The sequence below is a fragment of the Squalius cephalus genome, assembly GCF_949319135.1.
Source record: "Squalius cephalus genome assembly, chromosome: 7".
Classification (NCBI taxonomy): domain Eukaryota; kingdom Metazoa; phylum Chordata; class Actinopteri; order Cypriniformes; family Leuciscidae; genus Squalius; species Squalius cephalus.
This window is the reverse complement of record NC_137128.1, coordinates 44,792,456-44,819,747: the sequence shown is the minus strand read 5'-3', so window position 1 is coordinate 44,819,747 and position 27,292 is coordinate 44,792,456. Positions and strand designations below refer to the sequence as shown.

General features: G+C 37.1%; 1 protein-coding gene across 2 annotated transcripts in view; it reads left to right on the top strand.

The window, feature by feature from the left end:
• eps15l1b (epidermal growth factor receptor pathway substrate 15-like 1b) overlaps window positions 1-27,292 on the top strand; it is a 71,666-nt gene that overhangs the window by 31,316 nt on the left and 13,058 nt on the right. For both annotated transcript variants that reach the window (XM_079876887.1, XM_079876886.1), the window contains exons 17-22: window positions 2,402-2,551; window positions 4,289-4,403; window positions 5,299-5,399; window positions 9,266-9,326; window positions 15,803-15,885; window positions 19,008-19,101. In XM_079876887.1, the coding sequence (XP_079733013.1) occupies window positions 2,402-2,551; window positions 4,289-4,403; window positions 5,299-5,399; window positions 9,266-9,326; window positions 15,803-15,885; window positions 19,008-19,101 (604 nt within the window). The remainder of the gene's footprint in view (window positions 1-2,401; window positions 2,552-4,288; window positions 4,404-5,298; window positions 5,400-9,265; window positions 9,327-15,802; window positions 15,886-19,007; window positions 19,102-27,292) is intronic.

The following is a 27,292-nucleotide window of genomic DNA, read 5'->3' as shown; positions in this document are numbered from 1 at the left end:
GAAGGCCAGTCTCTATGAAATAGATTTTTTTTTCTCAATTTTAGCCATTAATTATAGGCATTCAGCATTACAGTATATTTGAAAGCTATCAATTTAAAAATTTTGTAGGCTTTAAAAAATAGAACAACTTTTAACTTGCAAAAAACAAAATCTTCACATAAACCCATTATAATAAATGTCACATGTACCTGTTCCCTTCAATATATCAAGGCTAAATTTTTTTCTATTGGCCCAGTCAGACCGGTTCAGATTTTTACTTGCCCTGTCAAAATGCACAAAAAGTTATTTTAATATTATAATGATATACATTTAATTATAACATTAATAACAGACAGCAGCAGGTTTATTGGCTGTCACTTTAAGACCTGCCGCATCTGACACACGCATCCAATTTTCTCACATCTCTTTAAATTCATTAAAATAATTTAAGACTTCATTTAACTATTTAAAGACTGTGCTTGCGAGGATACTCAACAAAATGGGCTTTTCGGCATACTTGTGACCCTGGATCACAAAACCAGTCACATGTCGCACGGGTATATTTGTGGCAATAGCCAACAATACATTGTATGGGTCAAAATTATCGATTTTTATTTTATGCCAAAAATCATTAGGATATTAAGTAAAGATCATGTTCCATGAAGATATTTTGTAAATTTCCTACCATAAATATACAAAACATTTATTTTTGTGAGTGAATGCAGCACAATCGTGAACATAAATGAACAACTTTAAAGATGATTTTCTCAATGTTTAGATTTTTTTGCACCCTCAGATTCCAGATGTTCAATAGTTGTATCTCGGCCAAATATTGTCCTATCCTAACAAACCATACATCAATGGAAAGCTTTATTCAGCTTACAGATGATGTTTAAATCTCAATTAAAAAAAATGTACCCATGTGACTGGTTCTGTGGTCCAGGGTCACAATTGTGTGTGTTTTTGTCCTTTCAAACACCGTCTGAAGCGGCTTTCTATGCGCACGTATCGTGTGTGTGTGTGTGTCACACAGTCAGGAGATTCACAGATGTGCTCCAGTAATGCATTGTGTTCTCTTTTGTGTCTTATCATGCTTAAATGCTTTAAAGGAGTCATAACCTAGTATTACCTTGGATACCCAACGCTCTATTATAGTCTTTCAGGCCCTTCTAAAAAAGAAAAGTGGAAAAAAAATAAACACAGAGCTCCTCTGACCCTTATTTCTGAAGGCATTATTGTCTCGCGAGATCTGATGCAATATTTTGGCTGTCGTGGATGGTCATTTTAATAATGCAAATGAGGGGCGCGTTGATTGGTGGCAGGAAGGAGGGAGGTTGACACCGCAGGTAACGCTTCAGCATATCATTCCAAAATGACATCATGGCGCAAGTTGTGAATGAACCCGACCTGGCCGCGACCTACGGAATTCAACCGTATATGTATGAGCCAGACTCTGAACCTGAGCTGGAAAGGGAAGATGTAGGCTAGAGTCGATGGAAGGACGTCTACATCAAGATGTCTCTGAATGGTAAAGACAATCATTTTGACTGAGACATACGTTATACCTTTTATTTAATGTAGATTACATTAACGGAGATGTAGTCTACTTTTTTTATCAGCTTACAGTGGTTACTGAGATCAACGTTTGCTATCATGTGGTGTTTTTGCCTTGTTTCACGTTGTGGTTTTTTAGACATTCAATATTTTTCTTCTACAGACATGTAACGTGATCTTTTTCTTTATGTTTATTATTACTTGACTGTTTGTTTTATTTATCTATCCTTATCTATTCTATAAAAAAATCAATACAATTATATGTTGTCATAGTTATATAATATACAATTCTTCGCCTGATATTGCCCCAAATTTGTGAACGATTCCGGCGTAAAATGATTAGCACAGACACCTAACGTTAAGCCAGTGGGAAGGGTTGTAAGAACCGCGTCATTAAAAATGAATTTAATCCACTGGTCCCTGACAGCTTGGTCCGTTCTTGGGAGAGAAAACACATTTACATGTTGATTTTGGCAGTCAACAACAGAGCAACTCGCGTGTGCACAACGTTTCTGCATCTTTCGCGACTGAATATGAGGGGGAGAGGGGCAGGGCGGGCTTCCTGCAGCATAGGTCTGCGGTGTCCATATATGGTATATCCTGCCCCGTCTTGACGTCAAGTCGGCGCAGAAATTAAAATCTCGTATTTGAGTGCGCGTGCACGTGGGCTGGTTTACGAACCCAGGGGTAAACAAACGCTTCACTTTTAAATATCGGCTTCCCGGCCAGTGTATAATCGTTAGGCAATCATAACATACATTGATTCTCGTGGAAAAGTGAAAATTACAGGTTATGACTCCTTTAAAAGCATTTGCATGAATAAGAGCACTTGTAAAGTGACGTTTCTATTGTGATCTTGTTCCCTCAGACGCGCAGTGAGCTCAGCGAGATACAGGACACCCAGCGGGAGCTTAATAAGACCATCGAGCGCTACAACACAGCTCTCAGCGACAGCAAGATCAGTCTGGCCGAACTGGACCAGCTCATCGCTGAGGAAAGCTCCAGCACCGATGCCAAGGTTAGGGGTCACGGCACGCTTCAGAAAACTCTTGTTGTCATTTTTAAAGGGGTGGTTGATTATGATTTGACTTTTCTAGCTTTAGTTAGTGTGTAATGTTGCTGTTTGAGCATAAACAACATCTGCAAAGTTATGATGCTCAAAGTTCAAAGCAAAGGGAGATATTTGCTTTTAAAGAAATTGCTTTTTTTACAACAAACGGCTGGTAGAGACTACACCACATTCCTCCCGGGTTAGTGACATCACCAACCCTAGAATTTACATAAACCCTGCCCCCGGAACACGATTTATAGATTATCAAGACAGAATATGCTAATCAATGACTAGAAGATAACTACACATCAGCTACATAAATTCATCAACTAACCATTCAGAAATGTTGTCTACATGTTGTCACTTCTTCTCGAGTCTCTCCATCTTTCTGACTCCGGTTTCAACATAAAAGGCTAAACGCTTTTGAAATTTTCAGAGCATGTGTGTGTAAGGTAAAAGGACACGAGCTCTTGAAGCTCCGCCCCCTGTGCCGGGAGCAGCAGCTCATTTGCATTTAAAGGGACAAATAATAAACTATAAAATTATTGTTAAAATTATAAATAAATAATTTATTTAATCAAGCTCCAAAAACGTCTCGTTTCAATTTTGCGGGATCTATGATGGCGAATATATTTGCATATGCCCGACAAATAGTTATACATCACCACATCATAGGCACTGGCATTTTATATTTTTAATTTTAATTTTAAAGTAGCTTTCACAATTTTTTATTTCAGTATTGTTCATTTTGTTTAAACAGACTTACTTCACTTAGGTTAGCTGGCAATGCTACATTTCTGATTTTGTGAATATATATACAGTATATATATTTTCTTTATATATAAACAAACTTTTTATCAAATATTCATATTTTATTTTATTTCAGCTAATTTTCAACTAATTAAAAATATTATTAATAGTTTTAGTTAGCAGTAACAACACTGTCGTTAACTGAAATGATATGCCATTTTGAATCAATTTAATTAATAATGAAGAAATATTGATTCAATTTAAAGAATGATTTGTCAAGACAAACACTGTTACTAAAGTAAAATTACAATTAACATTGTTTCCATTATTTAAACAGGCCTCATGGGGGAAACAGTGTCAATTTTAATTTTTAAATTGCGATTTCCATCCATGAAAAACAAATCTATAATATATTTAAGTCATAATTGTAAAGTCATAGTCAAAAGTTTTGGAAACTCTGTTTATCTGTGTATTTACTATAAACTTGTTTCTCGTTTGTTTTTACAAATTAAGGGGTAAAAACAAAGTCATTTACAAAGTGCCTTAATAAAAACAAAGGCTAAATACTGATCATTTAAAGTTAATCACCTTTACAGTAATGCACACCTCTATTGAACTTAGAATAATGCTTTAATTATGAAGGAAATGACTTGTTTGTTGACATTTAAAGTAACTTTAGCTTGGCCTCCCATGGAAAGGTTAAAGAGTAACCACACAACACCCCGCACAAACCCGTCAGAGTGCCTTTACTCTTGTTATTGTTAAGGTAATTATGCCACACACTGACCCACTGTCACACAGTCAAACAGCTCACTCTTTCCTCGCACATCAGATGATCCAGCACGGGAAATGAGGAGCTGAACGATGCCCTCTTCATACTCATTACAATGATAATATTTTCCCCGCAGTCAGAGGAGCAGAGCAAACACGAGCTGAATGCTGTGTGTGTTTCAGGAGGATTCGTTGGTTAAGTCCAGGATGGCCATGTTTAACAGTTCCAGCTCTCAAGGCCTGAACGCAGACCCCTTTCAGAGCGAAGACCCCTTCAAAAGTCACCCTTTCAGTAAAGGTGGGCTTTTCTGTACCTTAATACATCTAGCAATGTGTGCTATATTCAGTGTTCAGTAGGACTGAAAGTTAGCATTGTTTCTAACTTAAATGGTTAGACTGTTCAAGTCACATTTTAGCGAATCAGTTCATTCATATGGTTAATTTAATTGAACTAGTGTCCAAATGATTAACTGATTCATTGAAAGTGTCTGTGAAGTATTTTATTATTTATTTTCTGTTTAATTAAATCCTGCTTTTTAAAATGATATTTTATACAGTTAAATATTTTTTATTATTATTATTTTATTTATTTATTCATTCATTCATTCATTCATATATTTATTTATTTATTCATTTATATATTTATCTTTAATAATTTATTTTATTTTAAATTAATTAATACATTTACATTTATTTTATTACTTTTATTTATTAATTAATATTAATGTAATTTATTTATTATTAATTATTTATTTATACCTTAATTAGTTTTTTTAATAAATAATTTAATTCAATTATTTCAATTATAAATAATTCGATTTATTTTTAATTAATTATTCATAATAAATATTTTATAAATAAATATTTTTTTATAATTAATTTGTTTATTTATTATTTATATATTTATAATTAGTAGTGTTTGCTGCGGCAAGCATCTCTAGTACTATGGTTTAGGTTTATGGATTTGAACAAACCATAGAATATTAAACTGCTAGCATCATTTGCTCTAGCATGAACTTGCTTTTAATATTTTATCTAAATGCAATGAGAGTTAGACATTTAAGTGTGACTTGTCTCGTTTAGGCCACTGGATGTGAATAAGCAGTACTTATTTAAAAGCAAAAAAAAATAAAAATAAATTATAGGTTTGCTGTGGGTGTTTTGACATTTGTGTGTGTATTATTGTTCTCTAGCTGATCCGTTTGGAGGAGATCCATTCAAACAGAGCGACCCCTTCAAAGACCCGTTCGCTAATTCTGATCCCTTTGGTGAAAGTTCCTCGAGTCAATTCAAGGTAAATTAAAAAATACTGGAAATCTGGGAGCATCTTGTATCAAAAAGTACGTGTTTTTCGTACATTCTATTGTACGTTTTTCTTACCTCCACAATATGTTTTGACAAAATAGTGTATTTTAGCATGATTTCTGCGTGGAATCATGTACTTTATATATTTTTTATTTGATAATGTGAATTGTTTGGGGTTTTTTTCTCTCTTTTTTCTTCTTTCTCTTGTGTGTGTGTGTGTGTGTATTAATATGAGATGCTTTCTTTTTAGGGTGACTTTTTAACATTCTGTCAAGGGTCTACAGATGAAAAATAGCCTTTTTGGCTAATTCTGGCACATTTACATCTATGCTAATTAATGCGCACTGCCCCTGTAAACAAATAAAGTAAAAAAGCAATGAGCAGTTTTGTATGGACAGCTGATGAGTTGGTTTATTACTACCAGGTGACCCTAGACTATAAAACAGTAAAATATCTAGGAAATTGTGTACTGTGCGTCAAGTATTTGCGCATACCCTATGAACACATAATACGCATGTGCGTGTTCAAATTCATGATTTGTAATTTACACGGAGACGATAACACAGAGGTGGACAACTTCCTTACTTGAGTGAAAGTACAGATACTACTGGTCAAATATTACTCCGTTACATGTAAAAGTTGTAAAGACCTATTTTTACTGAAGTAAAAGTACAGAAGTACTCGTTTTTAAAAGTACTTAAGTATTAAAAGTAAAAAGAAAATGTCAATGCATTGTTTTATTATTGTTGCATTGTTGTAGCCTGGAAATCCAGACCTAAATCTGAAAGATTGATGGTCTGGCATCGACTAATGAAAGTCGTCCAGCTCGAGGGGCGGCACCAAGCATGCATTTGAAGATCTCACTGCATGCAATTGGATAACACTACGACCAATCACAACAAGCCCCATACGCTTAGCTACCAGCGGCGCTAACTGGTAGATTAGACTCTTGCTGTATCCGGTCGGCAAAACAGCAAAAACGCCCTTCTTGCAAAGGAACGATTCCTCTTTTAGATAAAAAGCCAAGTCTAACTCGTTCATTGTAGGGCTGTCACTTTTGTGAAAAAATCCTGTTCGATTTTTGAGACATATGTGTTCATTGAATCGATTGTAAAATCGATTTTCCATGTCTAAAGACGTTTCCATTTTAAACGCCAAATATGGGCAAATCCACGGACAACTAACAGGCATTAGGACGAACGGAAAGAGGGCGCTTGAGACGCGCACAAGTCAGCAATATTCCTGATGATTTATTGGTGTGAAGTTTCGTGCACAATGACAAACAGGAGTGCAACATTCTCAAAAAGCAATAAGCAGAGTGGACTGCCATAACATCAATGAAAAACATTACTGCAGTCTTCAACATGGCTGTGTTTACGGTTAGAAAAGTCAAACAAATGTTGCCTACGTAGGTGATTATTGACCGTAGCCTGAATCTGCATCTGTATGCATGAGACTGTCTGAATACCGGCAGAATTCACATTTGTAGTAAAAATAGAAACATTATGCAGAAGTATAATGTGTGTTTGTCAGAGTTGCTGTGTGATTCGCTGCGGGCGTATCGTGACGAGCTGGACGCATTCCGAGAAAAGACCGTTAAAATCGATTCCCTATTTTCGTTTTCGAAACTTGTGTTGGTTGGTCCGATCGATTGTGCAATCGATTTTTGAACGTAAAGTGACCGCCCTAGTTCATTGTAGCGGCCAAAGCCGGTTCAAACAACTGGTGTTCATCCATAGCCATCTTGCAATGTTTACTAATGACTTCGACGTCACAGCGCTGTCGTCTTCTGTTTAGCTCGCCTCTGGCCCGCCTATATCAGATAACCCGCTGTGATTGGTGCAGCTTGGATACAAGGGCATATTTAATGAGCATCATTACTCAACGCCAGAGTAACTCGCTGAGCAAAGTCAACTTGTGCTCTCGCGAGAACTCGGGATTACCAGGGTAGCATTGTTGTATGTAATACTTACAGTACCTTATGCCTCTGAATCTATGCCTGCCTGCCCTCATATCAATATCACATTTATTTCCAGAACACAGTTCCAGTAGTGGGATTGAATGTGAGATTGAATAAGTGCCCTCAATAACGTCCACATGGTTTCGGACACCCAAATGGCTGTTCCCTCAAATATTGCCCTATTTACAGTTTTTTGGCTTTTAGTATGAATATGTCAGCCTTACTGTTATCTATAAGCTCTATAGAAAAATTCGCGTTTAGAAGACCAAACCCAATGTTGAAAATGAAAATCAGATTGATGTCAGAATCCAACGTCAGATTGACGTTTTAATCTCCAACGTTGGACAGTCGGGTTCTGACGACCAAAATCCAACGTCTGTCCGATGTCGGATGTTGACGTCAATCTGACTTTCATTTCCAACCAAAATGCAACACCTGCAACCAAAATCATCCACTGACTGACTACTCAAGGACCTTGACAGAAATGTAGTGAAGTTAAAGTAAAAATCTTCCAGAAAAAAAATAATACTCAAGTAAAGTACAGATACTCAAAAAGTACAGTACTCAAGTAAATGTACTTTGTTACTGTCCACCTCTGCGATAACAGTATAATTGTCAAAAACTTGCTCTTTGAAAACCATTTTAAAAATTTCAGGCCCCCAAAAGCTGCTGTCGTGTCAATGAACGGACAAAACGCCATGTCATGTTGTACTTTGCCAGATACCTTACAGTTAGTGCTCTGTCATTACCATGATGCCCTGTGGTTTCTATCTCACTCTTTCTCTCTTCCCCGGCATGTTTTGTAAGATTCCCCTCTCTGTTAAACATATTTTATCAGATTGTCCTGGACTTAATACAAGTAGAATGCTCTTTTATGAAGTTTTTCTATTTGTCTTCAATAACATGTCTTCTTTTCAGACTTGTGAAAAAAAGTCCGAAATACACATTTAAGTCTTTATTTTACTACACTTTGTCTGTTTGCGTCTGTAGATTTCTCCTAAACTCAACAAAAGTTGGCTTTCTAAATCATCACATACACCGTTAGAAAGCTCTCTCTCTCAAGAACAATGCTGTCGGATCCAAATATGGTCATTTCCTTTTTATCAGCAACCAATCGTGAAAGTAAAAGGGGGGATTTAACTCTAAATGCTCAATCTCATTGGCTGATATAAATCTTTAAAGCCCGTTTTCTCAAAATGACTGTTCTCTCATACTCCAAGTCCGAAATCTCCACTTCAGTAGCACCTATATACACCAAACTGTCCAGTCTTGTAGCTAGTTATATTATGAAGACATTTACCGAGGGATTTGTAAATATATTATTCCTAGCCTGATTTATATAACATTTTATTCCCAAAAAAATTTTTTTTAAGGCTATTGACAGTATATTCTGATTTACAGGCTAACAAAGTAGATATCCATAAATCCCTCTGTAATTTTTTCCCCCATCTAATATGTGAACACAATGAAAAAATAATTTTGAACCTGGCTTTATCCGATACTCAGATTTCGTTTTTTAAAATACATGCAAATTAGTGCATATTTAATTAGATAATGCCTAATTTGCATATTTAAACATTAAATTACAGAAAACATGTAATACATTTTTTTCTCATCTTAATGTAAGTAATCAACTGGGAAAGTTTCATGGTGATATCTGCTAGTTAAAAACTTTACCCTATTCACCTGTAGTGTCTCACCTTAAGGATTTAAAAATAATAATATGATAATAATAATAATAATATAATATGACTTGCTGTTTATGTTTGTTTGGTTTTTATTGTAATTATACGATATTTGTACTTTTGTAATCTAATTTTTGCCATGAAAATGGCTTTGAATGCTGACATGGCACTAAATAAAACAATCTGAATCTGAATGTCTCTTCCCCGCAGGCCAGTCCCTTCAGCGGGAGAATCAGCCAGACATTGAAGAGTCCCAAGCCTAAAGATTCAGGTACGGTATGGTGTTCATTTCGGCCGCTTCTGGATGTTTAGCGAGCTCGTCCATATCTTCCATCGTTCATCGAATGGATCACATGGTTCATGAAGTCAGAATACCAATGGATTACTTATAGAGGACTCATTAAACTAGACTAGTATTCAATAGTACAAGTTTGGAATAATTCATTTTTCAATGTTTTTGAAAGAAGTGTCGTATGTTCACCAACACTGCATTTATTTGATCAAATTAATTTATTTTAAAATGTAATTTATTCCTGTGATCAAAGCTGGATTTTCATCATCATTACTCCAGTCTTCAGTGACACATGATCCTTCAGAAATAATATGCGAATATGCTGATGTGTCATTTGATCAGTGTTGTTTTAAAGGTGCCCTAGAATTTGAAATTGAATTTATCTTGGCATAGTTAAATAACAATGGACATGACATACAGTGAGTCTCAAACACCATTGTTTTCTCCTTCTTATTTAAATCTCGGTTTTGAAAAACGCCCCTGAAAAATAGGCGAATCTCCACATAACAGTCGGGATCATTAATATGTACGCCTCCAAAAATGTGCATATGCCAGCCCATGTTCAAGGCCAGGCGGAACTGCGCAGCCGAATCATCGTCCGAATTATTTTTGCTCATAGTTCAATCATTTTCAATCATAGTTGCTCAGTGTTTGGATGTACAAATGAACATAAAGGTATTTTTTTAGTTCCTTCATCCAAGCCTCTGAAGAACCAGTGAGTTATGTGAATGTCTGATGTGTAATTGTTCAAGTTCAGACAGATAATCTTTCTCTCAAAGTCGTTCAATACTGTTTATGCATCAGTAAATCAAGCCAGTGACAAAACGATCAACTTCACGTCGTTTCTCTTAGTAGGATGAAAATAATCTATCTTAAACTGTGATTAATATACAGATAGCGATCAAAGAACAATCCCTTTCCAGTCGCCCAAGCTATCAATCACACAGCGCGAGTTTATCTGGACACTTGCCAAAACTCGTTATGAAATCAATGATGCTGTTACACTGCACAACGAAGCTCTTACTGTACGTACATCATGTTTGCATTGGTGAAATCATTAGTGAGAGTGCAGAAACTGCGTTGCAATGATAAGATCTTCATTCACGTGATCAACAGGCTTACACTGAAGTCTCACAGCAGCCAATCACAGCAGTGGGCGTTTACACTGCAGTCTCACAGCAGCCAATCACAGCAGTGGGCGTTTACACTGCAGTCTCACAGCAGCCAATCACAACAGTGGGCGTTTACACTGCAGTCTCACAGCAGCCAATCACAGCAGTGGGCGTTTACACTGCAGTCTCACAGCAGCCAATCACAGCAGTGGGCGTTTACACTGCAGTCTCACAGCAGCCAATCACAGCAGTGGGCGTTTACACTGAAGTCTCACAGCAGCCAATCACAGCAGTGGGCGTTTACACTGAAGTCTCACAGCAGCCAATCACAGCAGTGGGCGTTTACACTGCAGTCTCACAGCAGCCAATCACAGCAGTGGGCGTTTACACTGCAGTCTCACAGCAGCCAATCACAGCAGTGGGCACTTACACTGAAGTCTCACAGCAGACACGCCCCTTCAAACAGAGCGTTCAAATCAGAGTCTAAAATCAGGCTAGGAAAAATGCCTTTTTCAAAATTTTAACAAATTTTGATCTAAAAAACATACTAACATTATAAGGGCAGCCCAGGAAACATTCTAAAATAATAAAATAATCCATGCAATGGCACCTTTAAAACAGTTGTGCTGCTTCCTGTTTTTGTGGAAACCGTGATACACTACCATTAAAAAGTTAGTAAAAAGATTTAAAAAGATTTAAAAAGATAGTAACCATTTTCTTCAGCAAGGACACATTAAAAATGATCAAATGTGACAGTGAAGACATTTATGATGTTAAAAAAAATTCATATTTCAAATAAATGCTGGTCTTTTGACATTTCTATTCATCAAAAAATCTGACAAAAATAAATGTATCACGGTTTCTACAAAAATAATACTTTTTTCAACATTCATAATAATCAGAAATGTTTATTGATCATCAAATCATCATATTAGACTGATTTCTGAAGGATCATGTGACACTGAAGACTGGAGTAAATTCAGCTTTGATCACAGGAATAAATTACATTCTACTATATATTCATATAGAAAACAGCCATTTTTACATTTTAAATAATAATATTTCACTGTTTTTATTGTATTTTTGATCAAATAAATGTGTTGGTGAGCAGAAAAGACTTCCTTAAAAACAAAACAAACAAAAAAAAAATTATTCCAACATTTTGACCAGTAGTGTGTAATCATTTGAAGTATCAACCAAAATCATGTGTCTGTTTCAGAGATAAAATATTGTTCGTGGAAATGTTGCACCACATCTTTCTGTTTGTTGATGTTGTTCTTCTCCTTATCTTTTCATCTGTTCATCTGTTAAAGGAAGCTAGCAGGTCTTAGCACTGGAGTGATACACATTTCAGTGAGCGGATCAAAGATAGAGCCGTAATAAACACACAAATACTTTAGCAGTAAAGTAAACAAACACAGTAAACTAAATCTATCAGTGCATTCCTATTTATAACCGTACAGTGTCAACTTTTACCCGAGTCCTGCTAGCCACTTTCTGATTGGACACTGTAATAATGGTTACATTTAGAGGAATCTTGGCGGGAAAAGCGCTTACATTTACACTGAAGGGCTTCAGTAAATCATACAGAATGTATTATCTTATGAAAAACAGCTAGATGTTTCATAATTTTATTTTTAAAAGGTAGCGGTCAACGTTTTTATTTTGAGGCACTGCCTCAATTTCCAGTGGAGTGATTCTATTAATAGCGCGTTTACGTACAGGCCTCCCGAAAATAGCATCCGTCCGAACAGGGAACGCTTTGTTTGTAGAATAACGGAAAAGTCTGAGTGTCAGGACTCCCTCTCTCTCTCTCTCTCTCTCTCTCTCTCTCTCTCTCTCTCTCTCTCTCTCTCTCTCTCTCTCTCTCTCTCTCTCTCTCTCTCTCTCTCTCTCTCTCTCTCTCTCTCGGCCTCTCTCTCTCTCTCTCTCTCTCGGCCTCGGCCTCTCTCTCTCTCTCTTTCTCTCTCTCCCTCTCTGCCTCTCTCTCTCTCTCGGCCTCTCCCTCTCTCTCTGCCTCTCTCTCTCGGCCTCTCTCTCTCTCTCTCTCTCGGCCTCTCTCCTCTCTCTCTCTCTCTCTCTCTCTCTCTCTCTCTCTCTCTCTTTCTCTCTCTCTATCTCTCTCTCTCTCTCTCCCTCCCCCTCCCCCTCCCTCTCTCTCTCCCTCTCTCTCCCTCTCTCTCCCTCTCTCTCCCTCTCTCTCTCCCCCTCCCCCCCCCTCTCTCCCGGTCTTGTTTTCCTCACGTCCACCTCATACGGTGAACAGGTAAGCTCTTTCTGCGCGTCCCGTCGGAGGAAGCGGGGTTAATTTATGGGAAACAAGCGGACTGACGTGCTCCTGAAATAACTCTTTTTACGGGAACACAAGAAGAGTGTGTTCTGAGCTGTTAGTGGTCTCACACTTACAGATGCATGCAGGAAACTCGCATGTGTTTTACTAGCTCAGCTTTCTCACAGCAAACAGACCGACGTACAATAGCTTGTCTTTTTTCGTTCTTCATAACACACGTCTTGTTTGTGTTCATATTTGGGTCATTCCTGTAATGAACCTTTTGAACTCTGTGGCTTTTATAAAATGAATATGCTTGCGTTTTAATTTTAGGAAGAAACGGATGCATTAAAGTGACAGTAAAGACGTTTACGATGTTACAAAAGATTTGTATTTCAAATAAATGCTTTTTTTATTAATCAAAGAATCCTGAAAATTGGTTTTATTAACTTGTTTTCATCATTTGATAATAAGAAAAGTTTCTTGAGCGTCAAATCATCATATTAGACTGATTTCTGAAGGATCATGTGACACTGAAGACTGGAGTAATGATGCTATTGTAATTAAATTTCACAGTATTACAGTTTTTACTGTATTTTTGATCTAACAAATGCAGTCTTGGTGAACATGAGCATTAAAAATACATATATTTTGAAACTTTAGAGTAATCTCTAGAATACAGGATGAAAATAAACAGGCTTGAAATAACATTTATATTGTCAAACCAACTGGTGTAATTTTATCCAACATGATGAATGCTTTAGAGACACAAATCAGCAAACAAAACAAAACAACATGCCATAATTCATCAGATCTATTGACAGTACTGTTGTTTGTGATGTTGTTTTCCCTCTAAAATGATGTCACTTCCTACTAGAGGATGATGTCATTAAGGAACTGACTTTTGTTAAAACAGTATTTCCAAGAAAACATGAAAAGTGAAAAGAAACAAATGAAGAAATATGTGGAATACTTCAATATTTCTATAAAAGTGGCACCTGTGACTGTAATTTGTTTTAATTCGCTATATTAAGACCAGCGGCCGGTTTCACAAAGATAGACTTTGACTATGGCTTAGATATAGTAGATAGTCAGACTTCAGATAGACATCAAAATCAGACCGTTGCACAAAGCACTTAAGACTCTGACTATCTTAAGTAGGACTACACTGCAATGCATTCTGGGTAAAATAAGACACTTTTCAAAACAAAAAAACATGGCCGATCGAGTAAGCGCATTCAACCGCTCAGTGCAGTTTACCCCAGCGGAGAATATGTGTTTGTTGGAGGAGTATTGGAGAGTTGGGAAATTTAGCGGAGAATGTAGTAACAAGAAGAAATGTTTAAATTACGAGCCATTTTCCCTTTTCTTTTGGCTGTTTGTAATGTAACTGATTGTTACTGCTGGTTGCCAAGGTAACAGAGTGTAAGCCCTCAGTTAGCCTGGGGCCGGTTTCACAATGCTATTTTAGACCGGTCTATAGTGTTAGACAAGTCTAAAATTTGCTCATAGTCTAGTCTAATGCAAGTTAGACTGTTTCACAAAAATAAAGACTGACTTAATTTAGACCAAAAACAATTAGACTCCTCTTACCCCCAGGCTAACTGAGGTCTAAAGGCCCGTTCACACCAAGCACGATAACTATAAAGATAACGATAAAGATAACTATATATGCGTCCACACCAACGACCGATAACGGCCTTTTTATTCTAAGCACGCGCGCGCCCGGATGATCCAGATCCATTTTAAATGCGCGAGACCTTTAAATTAGAGTGGATTCTGATTGGCTGTCAGTGTTTTATCGTTAGACAGCTGGAAAAAAATCGTTCTGAAAGTGATCCCAACGATATCGTTCCTCATATCTTTATCGTTATAGTTGTGGTGTGAACTCTGTTATTCTTTAATATGGAGAACGATTTTTAGAATTATATCTTTATCGTTAATTATCTTTATAGTTATCGTCCTTGGTGTGAACGGGCCTTTACTGCTGGTTGCCAAGGTAACATAGAGTCTTAGCTTAAGTTAGCCTGGGGCCGGTTTCACAAAGCTATTTTAGACCGATTTTAGACAGTCTATAGTGTTAGACAAGTCTAAAATTTGCTCATAGACTAGTCTAATGCAAGTTAGACTGTTTCACAAAAATAAAGACTGACTTAATTTAGACCAAAACAGTTAAACACCTCTTACCCCCAGGCTAACACTCTGTTACCTTGGCAACCAGCAGTAACAATCAGTTACATTACAAACAGCCGAAAGAAAAGGGAAAATGGCTCATAATTTACACATTTCTTCTTGTTACTACATTCTCTGCTAAATTTCCCAAGTAAAATGTCCTTGTAACTGTTATACTCCTCCAACAAACACATATTCTCCGCTGGGGTAAACTGCACTGAGCGGTTGAATGCGCTTGCTCGATCCGCCATGTTTTTTGTTTTGAAAAGTGTCTTATTTTACCCAGAATGCATTGCAGTGTAGTCCTACTTAAGATAGTCAGAGTCTTAAGTGCTTTGTGCAACGGTCTGATTTAGATGTCTATCTGAAGTCTGACTATCTACTCTATCTAAGCCGTAGTCAAAGTCTATCTTTGTGAAACCGGCCCCTGGGGGTAAGAGGTGTCTTAATTTTTTTGGTCTAAATTAAGTCAGTCTTTATTTTTGTGAAACAGTCTAACTTGCATTAGACTAGTCCATGAGCAAATTTTAGACTTGTTTAACACTATAGACCGGTCTAAAATAGCTTTGTGAAACCGGCCCCTGTGCACTGCAAAGTAGGAATGGCTCTTTCATGCACAGTAACCCTTCATAACGTCGTCATTAGTTAATCAGAAACATACGTCACGCTGCAGATGGAAAACAAAATGTGCACTTTTCAGGAGCTAAAAAGTCATGGAAAAAGAGGAACACTGGCCACATACAAGCCGCTCTCTTAAAATAGCACCTGTGTTGTTTCCCAATCTCTTCAGTTAAAGACAGAGCTGAGTATTTGCAGTGGGTTGAAACGTTGCCGGTTATTACGGTTCAGATGTTTCCATCAAATCCATAAATGTGCTTGTGCTTTCTCTCTTTCATAAACAGATCCGTTTGCTGCGTCAGACCCGTTCAGTAGCGACTCTTTTGGAGGGAAAGGTGGTTTTGCTGATTTTTCTCAAATGTCAAAGGTATGTTCAGGAGATTTTCAAAAGAGAAATCTGCAACAGTTCATTCAGATCGATGTAAACTCGATGAGTTTACACTGAATTTGGGAATTTGAAGTTGAGATTTCTCAGTTTGTTAAAGGAGAACTCCGGTCAATTTTAACATTGAGCTCATTTTTTTGTAAATTTGGAGTGCTGTCAATACAGAGAACAACGACAAAAATCGGTGTTGCCTACACCGTGTTATCCTCTTTTTAAAATTTGCACCCTGTTGACTTCAATGGGTCAAGTTTTAAACCTGCTTTTAGCCTCTTAACATCCTTGATGTGTCATTACAAGTGCACAGGTCATGTGAGTGATTCCTTCAGAGTGAACACGGTGAATCTGACTGCAGTAGATGTGAAAGATATGAATAAAAGTGATGTTATTTCAGCCAGCGCAAATACCTGTGTTTACATCCTGTTTTCGGTTGAAGTCCATAGTAATCGATTGTCGAGTTCACGCGCGTGATCATAGGTAACTAAACCTATGCGTTTGAACTCGACAATCGATTACTATGGACTTCGACCGAAAACAGGATGTAAATACAGGTATGAGCGCTGGCTGAAATAACATCATTTTTATTAATATCTTTCACATCTACTGCAGTCAGATTCACTCGTGTTCACTCTGAAGGAATCACTCACATGACCTGTGCACTTGTAATGACACATCAAGGATGTTAAGAGGCTAAAAGCAGGTTTAAAACTTGCCCCATTGAAGTCAACAGGGTGCAAATTTTAAAAAGAGGATAACAAGGTGTAGGCAACACTGATTTTTGTCGTTGTTCTCTGTATTGACAGCACTCCAAATTTACAAAAAAATGAGCTCAATGTTAAAATTGACCGGAGTTCTCCTTTAAAGGGATAGTTCACCCAAAAATGAAAATTCTGTCATCATTTACTCTCCCTCAAGTTATTCCAAACCTGTATGATTTCCTTTCTTCTGATAAACACAAAAGATATTTTAAAGAAGGTTGGTAATTAAACAGTTGCTGGTCCCCATTGACTTCCATAGTATTTTTTTTCCTACTATGGAAGTCAATGGGATCCATCAGTCGTTTGGTTTCCGACTTTCTTCAAAATATCTTCTTTTGTGTTCAGCAGAAGAAAGAAAGTCATACAGGTTTGGAACAACTTGAGGGAGAGTAAATGATGACAGAATTTTCATTTTTGGGTGAACTATCCCTTTAAAGGAAAATGGCATACTGCATGTTTTATAGTAGGAATTATGCATACTTTGAGCAGTATGTAAAGTTTAAATTCGTGGAATATCTGTAACATTTATCAAAATGTGCAGGATACAACCAGAGCATACTGCATTCGATTAGTGTATCCCACAATGCAATGCATACCATTTTTGCATACCATTTAAGTGCCTTAAACATGCTAAATAAACATTTATTTCCAACTTAAACTTGCATTGCAAACTTGCATTTCACATGACAATCTAAGCATACAACAGTTTGAAGTGTTCATGGACCCTTTTCACAGACTTGTAATGACACATATCCATAGTTATTAATATTAATTAAATTTATAACTTTAAAATTTATATTAATTTTTAAAGTGCCCCTATTATGCTATTTTAAAGGCTGCTTATTTTGTTTTGGAGTCTCCTACAACAACTTTACATGCATCCAAGGTCAAAAAACACTTTAATTTTCTCATAATATACATTGCAGCATCAGCTCTTTTCTCACAGTGCCTGAAACGGTTTGATAAAAGATTCGGTCTCTCTAAACCTTTCTACAAGCCTACTCTGCTCTGATTGGTCAGATGGCCCAGTCTGCTGTGATTGGTCTACTCTGCTCTGATTGGTCAGATGGCCCAGTCTGCTGTGATTGGTCTACTCTACTCGGTCTACTCTGCTCTGATTGGTCAGATGGCCCAGTCTGCTGTGATCAGAAACCCAACACCTATAACCATATCTGAATTTCAGCTGTTCCTCAGCATTTGATACACAGTAACGATTGCGTCGCTTTTACCGCATCGATCTCATCTTGGCATGTCGACAACACGAACTAAACTCTTTCAGGCCTCAACTACAAGTATGGTGTTTGAGGGCGGGTCGAATCAAAACAAATCTTTTTCCTCTTTTGTAACGTCATAGAAACACTATTGTGGATTATTTTATTTTTTTTTGCAATTGGGGCAAAGCGGAACATAAAATTTTAATTTGTCGTAGTGTCCGTTCACCGCCATAGAAGTTTACCTTACTAAAGCCCTATTCGGACGGGATTAACTTCACAAGGGTGGATGGAGTGATGTAATCTTACCACTGGACGTCTGTAATATTAATGGCCAATTCGCACGGGATAAGATATCTCAGTAAAACTAGCAGAAGTGGGAGGGTCACTCGATTTGCGCATCGCCGTCACTCCTGTCGTCATGTGTGTATTACCCTGATATCACGTGCGCAAACACATATAACCTATATTTATATATATATAAAACGGTTATGTCCGGTCGAACGATGTATTAATTAACTTCAGATTGGATTGTGTTGGTAATAGGCACTTACCTAACGCTAAAAGATGTTTCGTGCCTCTAACAAGTGCAAGTCTCTCTGATCTGAATGGTGTGTGTGAAACACTTGAGCTTTGCCACAGACTCGTCCCAGCGACTAGAACGCAACTGAATGCTTTTTCAAGCTCCTCCATACTTGGAAAAACCGTGGAAAACTACTTTTAAACAGGAAATGACAAAATATGTACGCACATATTTACGTACACACGGGATTAGTATCACCTGAGGTCATTTTTCCTGACCTTTTTACTGAAGGTAAAAGTCGCCGTAATCTTTACTGACATTGTCCGTAATGATTACTGAGAATATTCGGACGGGACTAAAATCACAGAGAAGCTCTGGTAATTATTACTTTACCCCACCTCTCCATGTTTAACTAGTCCTGTCCGAATAGGGCTAATGATGATTTCCATTTCGAGAAACCTGGAAATGTGAAAAGGGGTCCAATGCTGCTTACGGTTTTACATACTAGAAAATATAGGCAGTTTATACTTTGCAATATGCAATAAGCATTTAATTTGTGTGTGTGTGTGTGTGTGTGATTATCAACTCTGTGTTGTGATTTGTGTATGTTCCCAGAGTTCGACCTCAGAGCCGATGAGCCGAAAGCCGACGTACCCGCTCCCCCCTCCGAAAAAACCCGGACCACAAAGACCAGCGCCGCCTCCTTATGGTGAGAAAACCCCCGCCGACACGAATGTGTGTTCGTGATTTAGTGATTTAATTACCTAGTTCATCTGATAAGCATGAGAGAGTGTGTGAGTGTGAGTTTTAATTATATAAAAAATGCATTTATCATGCGTTTATCATCTTGTTTTTATCATGCGGTGAAAAAAGAATGAGATTTTTATCTGGTATTGTAATTTTATTATAATATAAAGGGCTTGTTGTGTGCAGCACGTTAACTAACTGCATTTGATAACTGTAATATCTAGATGAAAATCTTTATATTTAATGAGCTCATTAGAATGAGTTTTGGATGCTATGATTTATGCTTGATTTATTATTATTATATCTAGATAGAGAAGAAATGTCAGAAAGTTTTAATACTGTACCGAAACCATTATGCTAAACATCAGGAGCATTCCAGGTTAAATCCAATGTAAAATTAATACACAAAAAATTACTTTAACTTATCCCTCAGTTTTTAAAACACAAATATGTTTGTAAAATTCTTCTATTAATTCTTCTTAAAAAAATATTTTGCTATTATTTATATAAACATGCTAATCATGCTAGCAACATACTAATCATAGTAAATCATGCTAGAATGTGGTAAATTGTAGTAAATCACCTTAGAAACATGGTAAATCATGTTATAATGTGGTAAATCATGCTAAAACGTGGTATATCATGGTATCACAACATGTTAATTGTGTTAGCATCTGCCCAGTGGCGAGTTTTGCCACTGCAAGCACCACCCACATTTTCTTCAGGAAATGTACATTCTAGTTTATATACTATTGTAGTATTTATTCATATTTTTAATTCGCTTTTATTTGTATATTTTCATTTTTCATTTTCATTTTAGTTAAAGTTTTAGCATTTTTGTCATGCGATTTGTCATTTTTATTAGTTTTTGGGGGGTTTTGTTTGAAATATTATTGTATATCTTTAATTTATTTTTATTTCAGTATTCTAGTCATTTTAATACTTCAGCTTAAACGTTTAAAAGTTATATTTTATGTTATATCTAATGTTTTATTTTAGCTTTATTTCAATTACCAAAAACATTTTTTTTAATAGTTTTAGTTAACAGTAACAACACTGGTAAACAACATTATGAATAGTTGCGTCACAAACTTTTCTGCTAATCTTGCCACGTACCAGTTGAGTTTAATAGTCCTGACAGGAGTTACTGAATATAACTTTATGCAAAACTGATTATAGATTTTATCTCACTGGTCCAACTACTAGTTAACTCATACAATGTCCATTAGCGATACTTTCAGATTCTAGTTTAATGCCCCATTATAGACTTGCTTCCATTGTAAGTGCATGATTGTACACAATTTGTGCTTGTTTTACAAACTGAATGATATAATTATTTTCTGTGGTAAAGCTCTATTTATATTGAACCTGGAGTTTGCGGTTACACTTTATTTTAAGGTGTCATTGTTACAGTGTAATTATATATTTAAGTACTGAGTAATATTAAGTAACTACATGTACTTACTATAGGGTTAGGGTAGGTTCAAGTTTCAATTGTAAACATCTTCAGACCAGTACCGCATTTCACAACCCACATTACATTTCATAACACTACGACAAACTCAATAATATGACAGATCATGCACTGTGAGTCTGATAATGGAAAGTCAAACACTTCTCCATTTTGGCGATATCGAAACGCATCGGTGTGTTGTGAGCTCATCATAGGACAGCTGTGACAGGAAAGATAAGAGTCGTCTTAGCATGAGATAATAAGTGAATGCAGCGTAATGCAGTCAAAGAACGGACGACTGCAGGTTTAATTGTCTACATGAAGGAATATTTCACCCAAAAATTAATATTTACTCACCCTCATGTTGGATTCAAACCTGTATGACTTTCTTTCCTCTGTGGGAAACAAAAGATGTTTGGCAGAATGTTCACGCTGCTCTTTTGCACACAGTGAACATATACACCACCGTTCAAAAGTTTGGGGTTAAGATTTTTTCTAAAAGAATTTGATGCTTTTATTCAGCAAGGACACATTGGAGTGAGTGAGTGAGTGAGTGAGTGAGTGAGTGAGTGAGTGAGTGAGTGAGTGAGTGAGTGAGTGAGTGAGTGAGTGAGTGAGTGAGTGAGTGAGTGAGTGAGTGAGTGAGTGAGTGAGTGAGTGAGTGAGTGAGTGAGTGAGTGAGTGAGTGAAGTCAAGTTTATTTATATAGCGCTTTTCACAACGTAGGTTGTATCAAAGCAGCTTCACAGTATTAAATTAAAACAATACATCAATGTTTGTTTCTAGTGGAACGTCCACGTTTGGTAATGCTGATCAATAGTATCGTTGATTGATTAATTAAATTAAATATCCCCAAATATCCCCAACTGAGCAAGCCAAAGGCAACAGTCACTCACTCAGTGACAACAGTCACTCACTCACTCAGAGTGAGTGGGTGAGTGTGAATGGGTGAGTGTCTATGAGTGAGTGTGTATGAGTGTGTGAGTGAGTGTCTATGAGTGTGAGTGAGTGAGTGAGTGAGTGTGTATGAGTGAGTGAGTGAGTGAGTGAGTGAGTGAGTGAGTGAGTGAGTGAGTGAGTGAGTGAGTGAGTGAGTGAGTGAGTGAGTGAGTGAGTGAGTGAGTGAGTGAGTGAGTGTCTATGAGTGTGAGTGAGAGTGTGGGTGGGTGTGTGAGTGAGTGGGTGAGTGTGAGTGTCTATGAGTGAGTGAGTGAGTGAGTGAGTGAGTGAGTGAGTGAGTGAGTGAGTGAGTGAGTGAGTGAGTGAGTGAGTGAGTGAGTGAGTGAGTGAGTGAGTGAGTGAGTGAGTGAGTGAGTGAGTGAGTGAGTGAGTGAGTGAGTGAGTGTGGGTGAGTAAGTTAGTGTGTATGGGTGAGTAAGTTAGTGTGTATGGGTGAGTGAGTGTGAGTGAGTGAGTGTGAATGGGTGAGTGTCTATGAGTGAGTGAGTGAGTGAGTGAGTGAGTGAGTGAGTGAGTGAGTGAGTGAGTGAGTGAGTGAGTGAGTGAGTGAGTGAGTGAGTGAGTGAGTGAGTGAGTGAGTGAGTGAGTGAGTGAGTGAGTGTGAATGGGTGAGTGTGTATGAGTGAGTGAGTGTCTATGAGTGAGTGAGTGTGAGTGAGGTGAGTGAGTGAGTGTGAATGGGTGAGTGGGTGAGTGAGTGGGTGGGTGAGTGTGAATGGGTGAGTGTATATGAGTGAGTGTCTATGAGTGAGTGAGTGTGTGTGAGTGAGGTGAGTGAGTGTGAATGGGTGAGTGTGAATGAGTGAGTGAGTGAGTGGGTGGGTGAGTGAGTGGGTGAGTGTCTATGAGTGAGTGAGTGTGAATGGGTGAGTGTCTATGAGTGAGTGTCTATGAGTGAGTGTCTATGAGTGAGTGTCTATGAGTGAGTGTCTATGAGTGAGTGAGTGAGTGAGTGAGTATGAGTGAGTGTGAGAGTGTGTATGAGTGAGTGAGTGAGTGTGAATGGGTGAGTGTGAATGGGTGAGTGTCTATGAGTGAGTGTCTATGAGTGTGAGTGAGTGAGTGAGTGAGTGAGTCAGTGTGAATGGGTGAGTGTGTATGAGTGAGTGAGTGAGTGTCTATGAGTGAGTGAGTGTGAGTGAGGTGAGTGAGTGAGTGTGAGTGAGTGAGTGTCTATGAGTGTGAGTGAGTGAGTGAGTCAGTGTGAATGGGTGAGTGTGTATGAGTGAGTGAGTGAGTGTCTATGAGTGAGTGAGTGTGAATGGGTGAGTGAGTGGGTGAGTGAGTGGGTGGGTGAGTGTGAATGGGTGAGTGTCTATGAGTGAGTGTCTATGAGTGAGTGAGTGGGTGAGTGAGTGGGTGAGTGAGTGAGTGAGTGGGTGAGTGAGTGAGTGGGTGAGTGGGTGAGTGTCTATGAGTGAGTGAGTGTGAGTGAGTGGGTGAGTGTGAATGAGTGAGTGTCTATGAGTGAGTGTCTATGAGTGAGTGAGTGAGTGAGTGTGTATGAGTGAGTGGGTGGGTGAGTGTGAATGGGTGAGTGTCTATGAGTGAGTGTGAGTGAGTGAGTGAGTGAGTGAGTGGGTGGGTGAGTGTGAATGGGTGAGTGTCTATGAGTGAGTGTCTATGAGTGAGTGTGAGTGAGTGTGAGTGAGTGTGAGTGAGTGTGAGTGAGTGTGAGTGAGTGTGAGTGGGTGAGTGAGTGAGTGAGTGTGTATGAGTGAGTGGGTGGGTGAGTGTGAATGGGTGAGTGTCTATGAGTGAGTGTGAGTGAGTGAGTGAGTGGGTGGGTGAGTGTGAATGGGTGAGTGTCTATGAGTGAGTGTCTATGAGTGAGTGTCTATGAGTGAGTGAGAGTGAGTGAGAGTGAGTGAGAGTGAGTGTGAGTGAGTGTGAGTGAGTGTGAGTGAGTGTGAGTGGGTGAGTGAGTGAGTGTGAGTGTGTATGAGTGAGTGAGTGAGTGTGTATGAGTGAGTGTGTGTTTTACTCTGTTTTTAATCAAATAAATGCAGCCTTGGTGAGCATAAGACACTTTCAAAAACATTTTTAAATATCTTACTGACCACAAACTCTTGAACAGTAGTGTAATAATACACAGGATTAGAATGACAGAAGAGTGAGTAAACAATGACAACATGTACACTAATAATAGAGCATATGATGAGAGTGTTTCCCAGAAGAGAGTGTTTGTGTGTGCATCCGTGAGAAAGTCTGTTTTCACACGTACATATGTTCACATGAGAGTGTGTGTGTGTGTGTGTGTGTGTAGTCCTTTTAAACTCTTAAGTGTCACAGGCCCACAGCCATTACATATTCAAAACAGTAATCCTGACAAACTATATATCATTTGAAAGCTTACAATCTCTAGTTTTCATATTTGGTGACTGATTTTTAAAATAAATTACAGAGGAGTCGTAATTTATCAATTTGCAACAAGAATATTTTCACACTCCAAAGCCGTGTTCAGACCTTTATTTTGAAATAGCGACGGACGTGAAAAATCATGAAGGAATGGTAGAAACCTCAGTTTGTTTTCATGCCAAGAGTTCAAAAGATAACATCCATTCAAATTTTTTTTTTCTTCAGTAAAAAAGGTCTGAAAATATTTTAAATATAAAGAAAAAAGAATAGATTCACCATTTGTGATGTGGCAGCGAGATATAACGCACATACGTGTTCTTTTATGTGTTTATTAGAGGTTGAATTCATATCAAAATCTGCCAAACTTCCCATACTACTTCTGAATAGGATGTCTATTTCATAAATTGTATGAAAATTGTGGAAGTACATTTTCATAAACTCAAACTTCTATAACGTTTTTTTCACTTTCTTAATTTATTTCACTTCTACACAAATCTGCCAAATTTCTTCTTTAAAACAAGTCCAATCTTACATCGATATTCTAAAGCATTCTTGAATTACAACCATTTAAGTTCGGAATGTGCATTTTCATTTGTAGAATCATCAAATCATCCATTTGTCTCCATGCATCGCTCTAGGAATCACAGCATCAAAGTCTGTCCTCGCTGTCAATCACTGTTTCCTGCAGCGTAATCAGTGGTGTAGTGGTTACCTGGCCTCTACCATGACTAGATGTGTAGTGGGTGGGTGGTGGGGGGGGTACATTTTATCCATTTAGCAGACGCTTTTATCCAAAGCAACTCCCACATCAACAATAAAACATAGCGATTCATCCTACAAGTTCCAAGATTCTTCAAATGGTAACACTTCAGAAACACTCTTGCAATAAGATTTCATAACATTAGTTAACTATATTAACATGAACTAGTAATTAAAAATACGTCTAAAGCATTTATTAATCAATTTCAACATTATTAAAATCAAAAGTTGCATCTGTTAATATTATTTAATGGACTATGCTGACATAACAATTAACAGGTGTGTTTTTATTAACCAAAGATAACAAATGTATTGCTCTTTTGATATATAATGTTAGTTAGTTAATGTTAGGTTATGGAGCATTAACTAATGTTAACTTATGGTACCTTATTATAAAGTAATAGCAATTTTATTCTCTCAAAAGACTCTTTTGAGATGAATAATTTTTGCAGATGTTTTCTATTTTAAGTACACGAGTGCTCAAGGACAAAATAACATAATTTAACCAGCATTTCGCATGAAATCTGGTCACTTTATAGTGCATTCTGGCCAAGAATCCCAATAAAATTATGCAATGAAAATATGAATTGCACACATTTCTGAATCGGAATGCAGCTGAGAGTGAAATCGAGCTTGTGTTACTAAAAGTAAAGTCAAAAGCTGAGAGATAGTGCTCTGATAGTATCAGAGATCACTTAATGTGGTAGTACTGAATGCATGCAGATAAAGTTAGATATCATTTTAATAAAGAGCTGGGCGATTATAGCGTTTACATATACACTAGTAATGTTTTTGTTTGTTTTGAACATGGAGTCTCATAATCTCACTGAAGTCACCTCTAACACCAACACACATGTTTACACTCTTAAGCACTTTTAAGTAAGGAATATTCCGATGCATAACCTTTAGAGCGAGGTGTTTACACCACCAATTCTCTCTTTTGTTTGGTGCAAAGGATTGTTTAGTGTTGTCTGTGGTGTGTTTATTACTATAACAGGCACAGAAAGGGCAAGGGTGGGGCGCTGGTAGTTTCACTACTATCTCTGAGTTAAGAAAGAAAAAAGCTCTTCCTCTCCATGGCACAAGAAGCCTGTGTAGTGGTGTGAGAGATGTAGAGAAGTGAGTTCCTCTAAAGTTCGCGGTTCACACCCTTAAACTGAGCACCAATGTTCCCACGATTGGCTAAATATGTTCATGCCAGGTTCTCACACCCAAATACAGAACATTTCTATGCTATATGACACTTTATAGCTTCTCAGTTCAGACTTTTTTTGCATTTTCACTTTGAATGATCCTGTTGAACACTTTCAGAATATTAATAGTGCAGATTTAGAGCTTTAGTATGTAAATGTTACAATCATTCCTTTATAAACCATTTACAATGTTCTTTATTGTTTTGTTTTTTTTGTTTTTTTTCAGGTAAATCTCACAAAAATATGCCTGACTCATAAAGTCAAATCATTTTAGGGCCATGAAGACATTTAAGCTATTAAATACATTTCCCCCCTAAACTCTCATTGTTTTATTATTGACATATAACTTTACATTTTATTTCTGGTCATTATTCGCAATGATCATCATTATTGTAATATATTATTTCCACCCTTACAAATACTGTAATGCCATGATTCTTAAAAAGTTTAAATTGACATAAATCATACAAGTACTTTACATTTTTAAATGTATATAATACAATATAAAATGCATTTAATTGCCATAATGTCTCAATGTAAAATTAAATAATGGCCATATATATTCATATATATTATCTTTAGAGTCTTATTTAAGTAATACAATGTTTTATTTAACAATATAAACTATATAAATAATAAATAATAATATAAAACAATATAAAATGCATTTAATTGTCATAATGTCACAATGTTAAATTAAAATAATGGCCATATATATATATATCTTAATTTTGATTATCATTAGATCCTTATTAAAGTAATAACATTTTTTTTTTAATTAAACAATCAGTGTGATGTTTACTGACAAACATTATATATGCATAATTGCAGTAATTTCTTTAATTGCATATATATATATATATATATAGTTTTTTCTTTTGCTTCTTGCTCTTGACAGGTTTCGTGAGATTGCCCTTCAATCACATTTCAACCACTTTGCACACTTCTGCAACTCACATAAATCTCGTAGGTTATTGTAGTGGGTTGTGGTTGCTGTTGGCTATTTTTAATGGTTTGTAAATATTGCTCATAGTTTGAAGAAATGAAACCTCGGCAGTGGTGCACTGCTAGTGAATTTGGACCTTTAACATCTATTCGATTACACTCAGGATGTAAAAGTCACTGCAGGACTCACAGGCCTCTATGGATCTAAAGCACTCATTTAATCAAAGATAATTAAACATCTGCTCCGAAAGATAGGCTTGAGTTTTATAACGACTTCTAAGGCCCAAAGGATACTTAGTTTTTTTATGCATACGCTAACGTATTTCAAAGTATACTCGATTTGATAGCGTGTGCGAATGTAGGCGGTCGACACAAGCATTTTAGAAAGTTTCGTCTTTGTCTTTGTCCAGTGTGTGGGCTATTTTTCTCCGGAAGTTATTTCCGACAAAAATGTCTTTGTATTCTTTTAAACTAAAGTTGAGGCT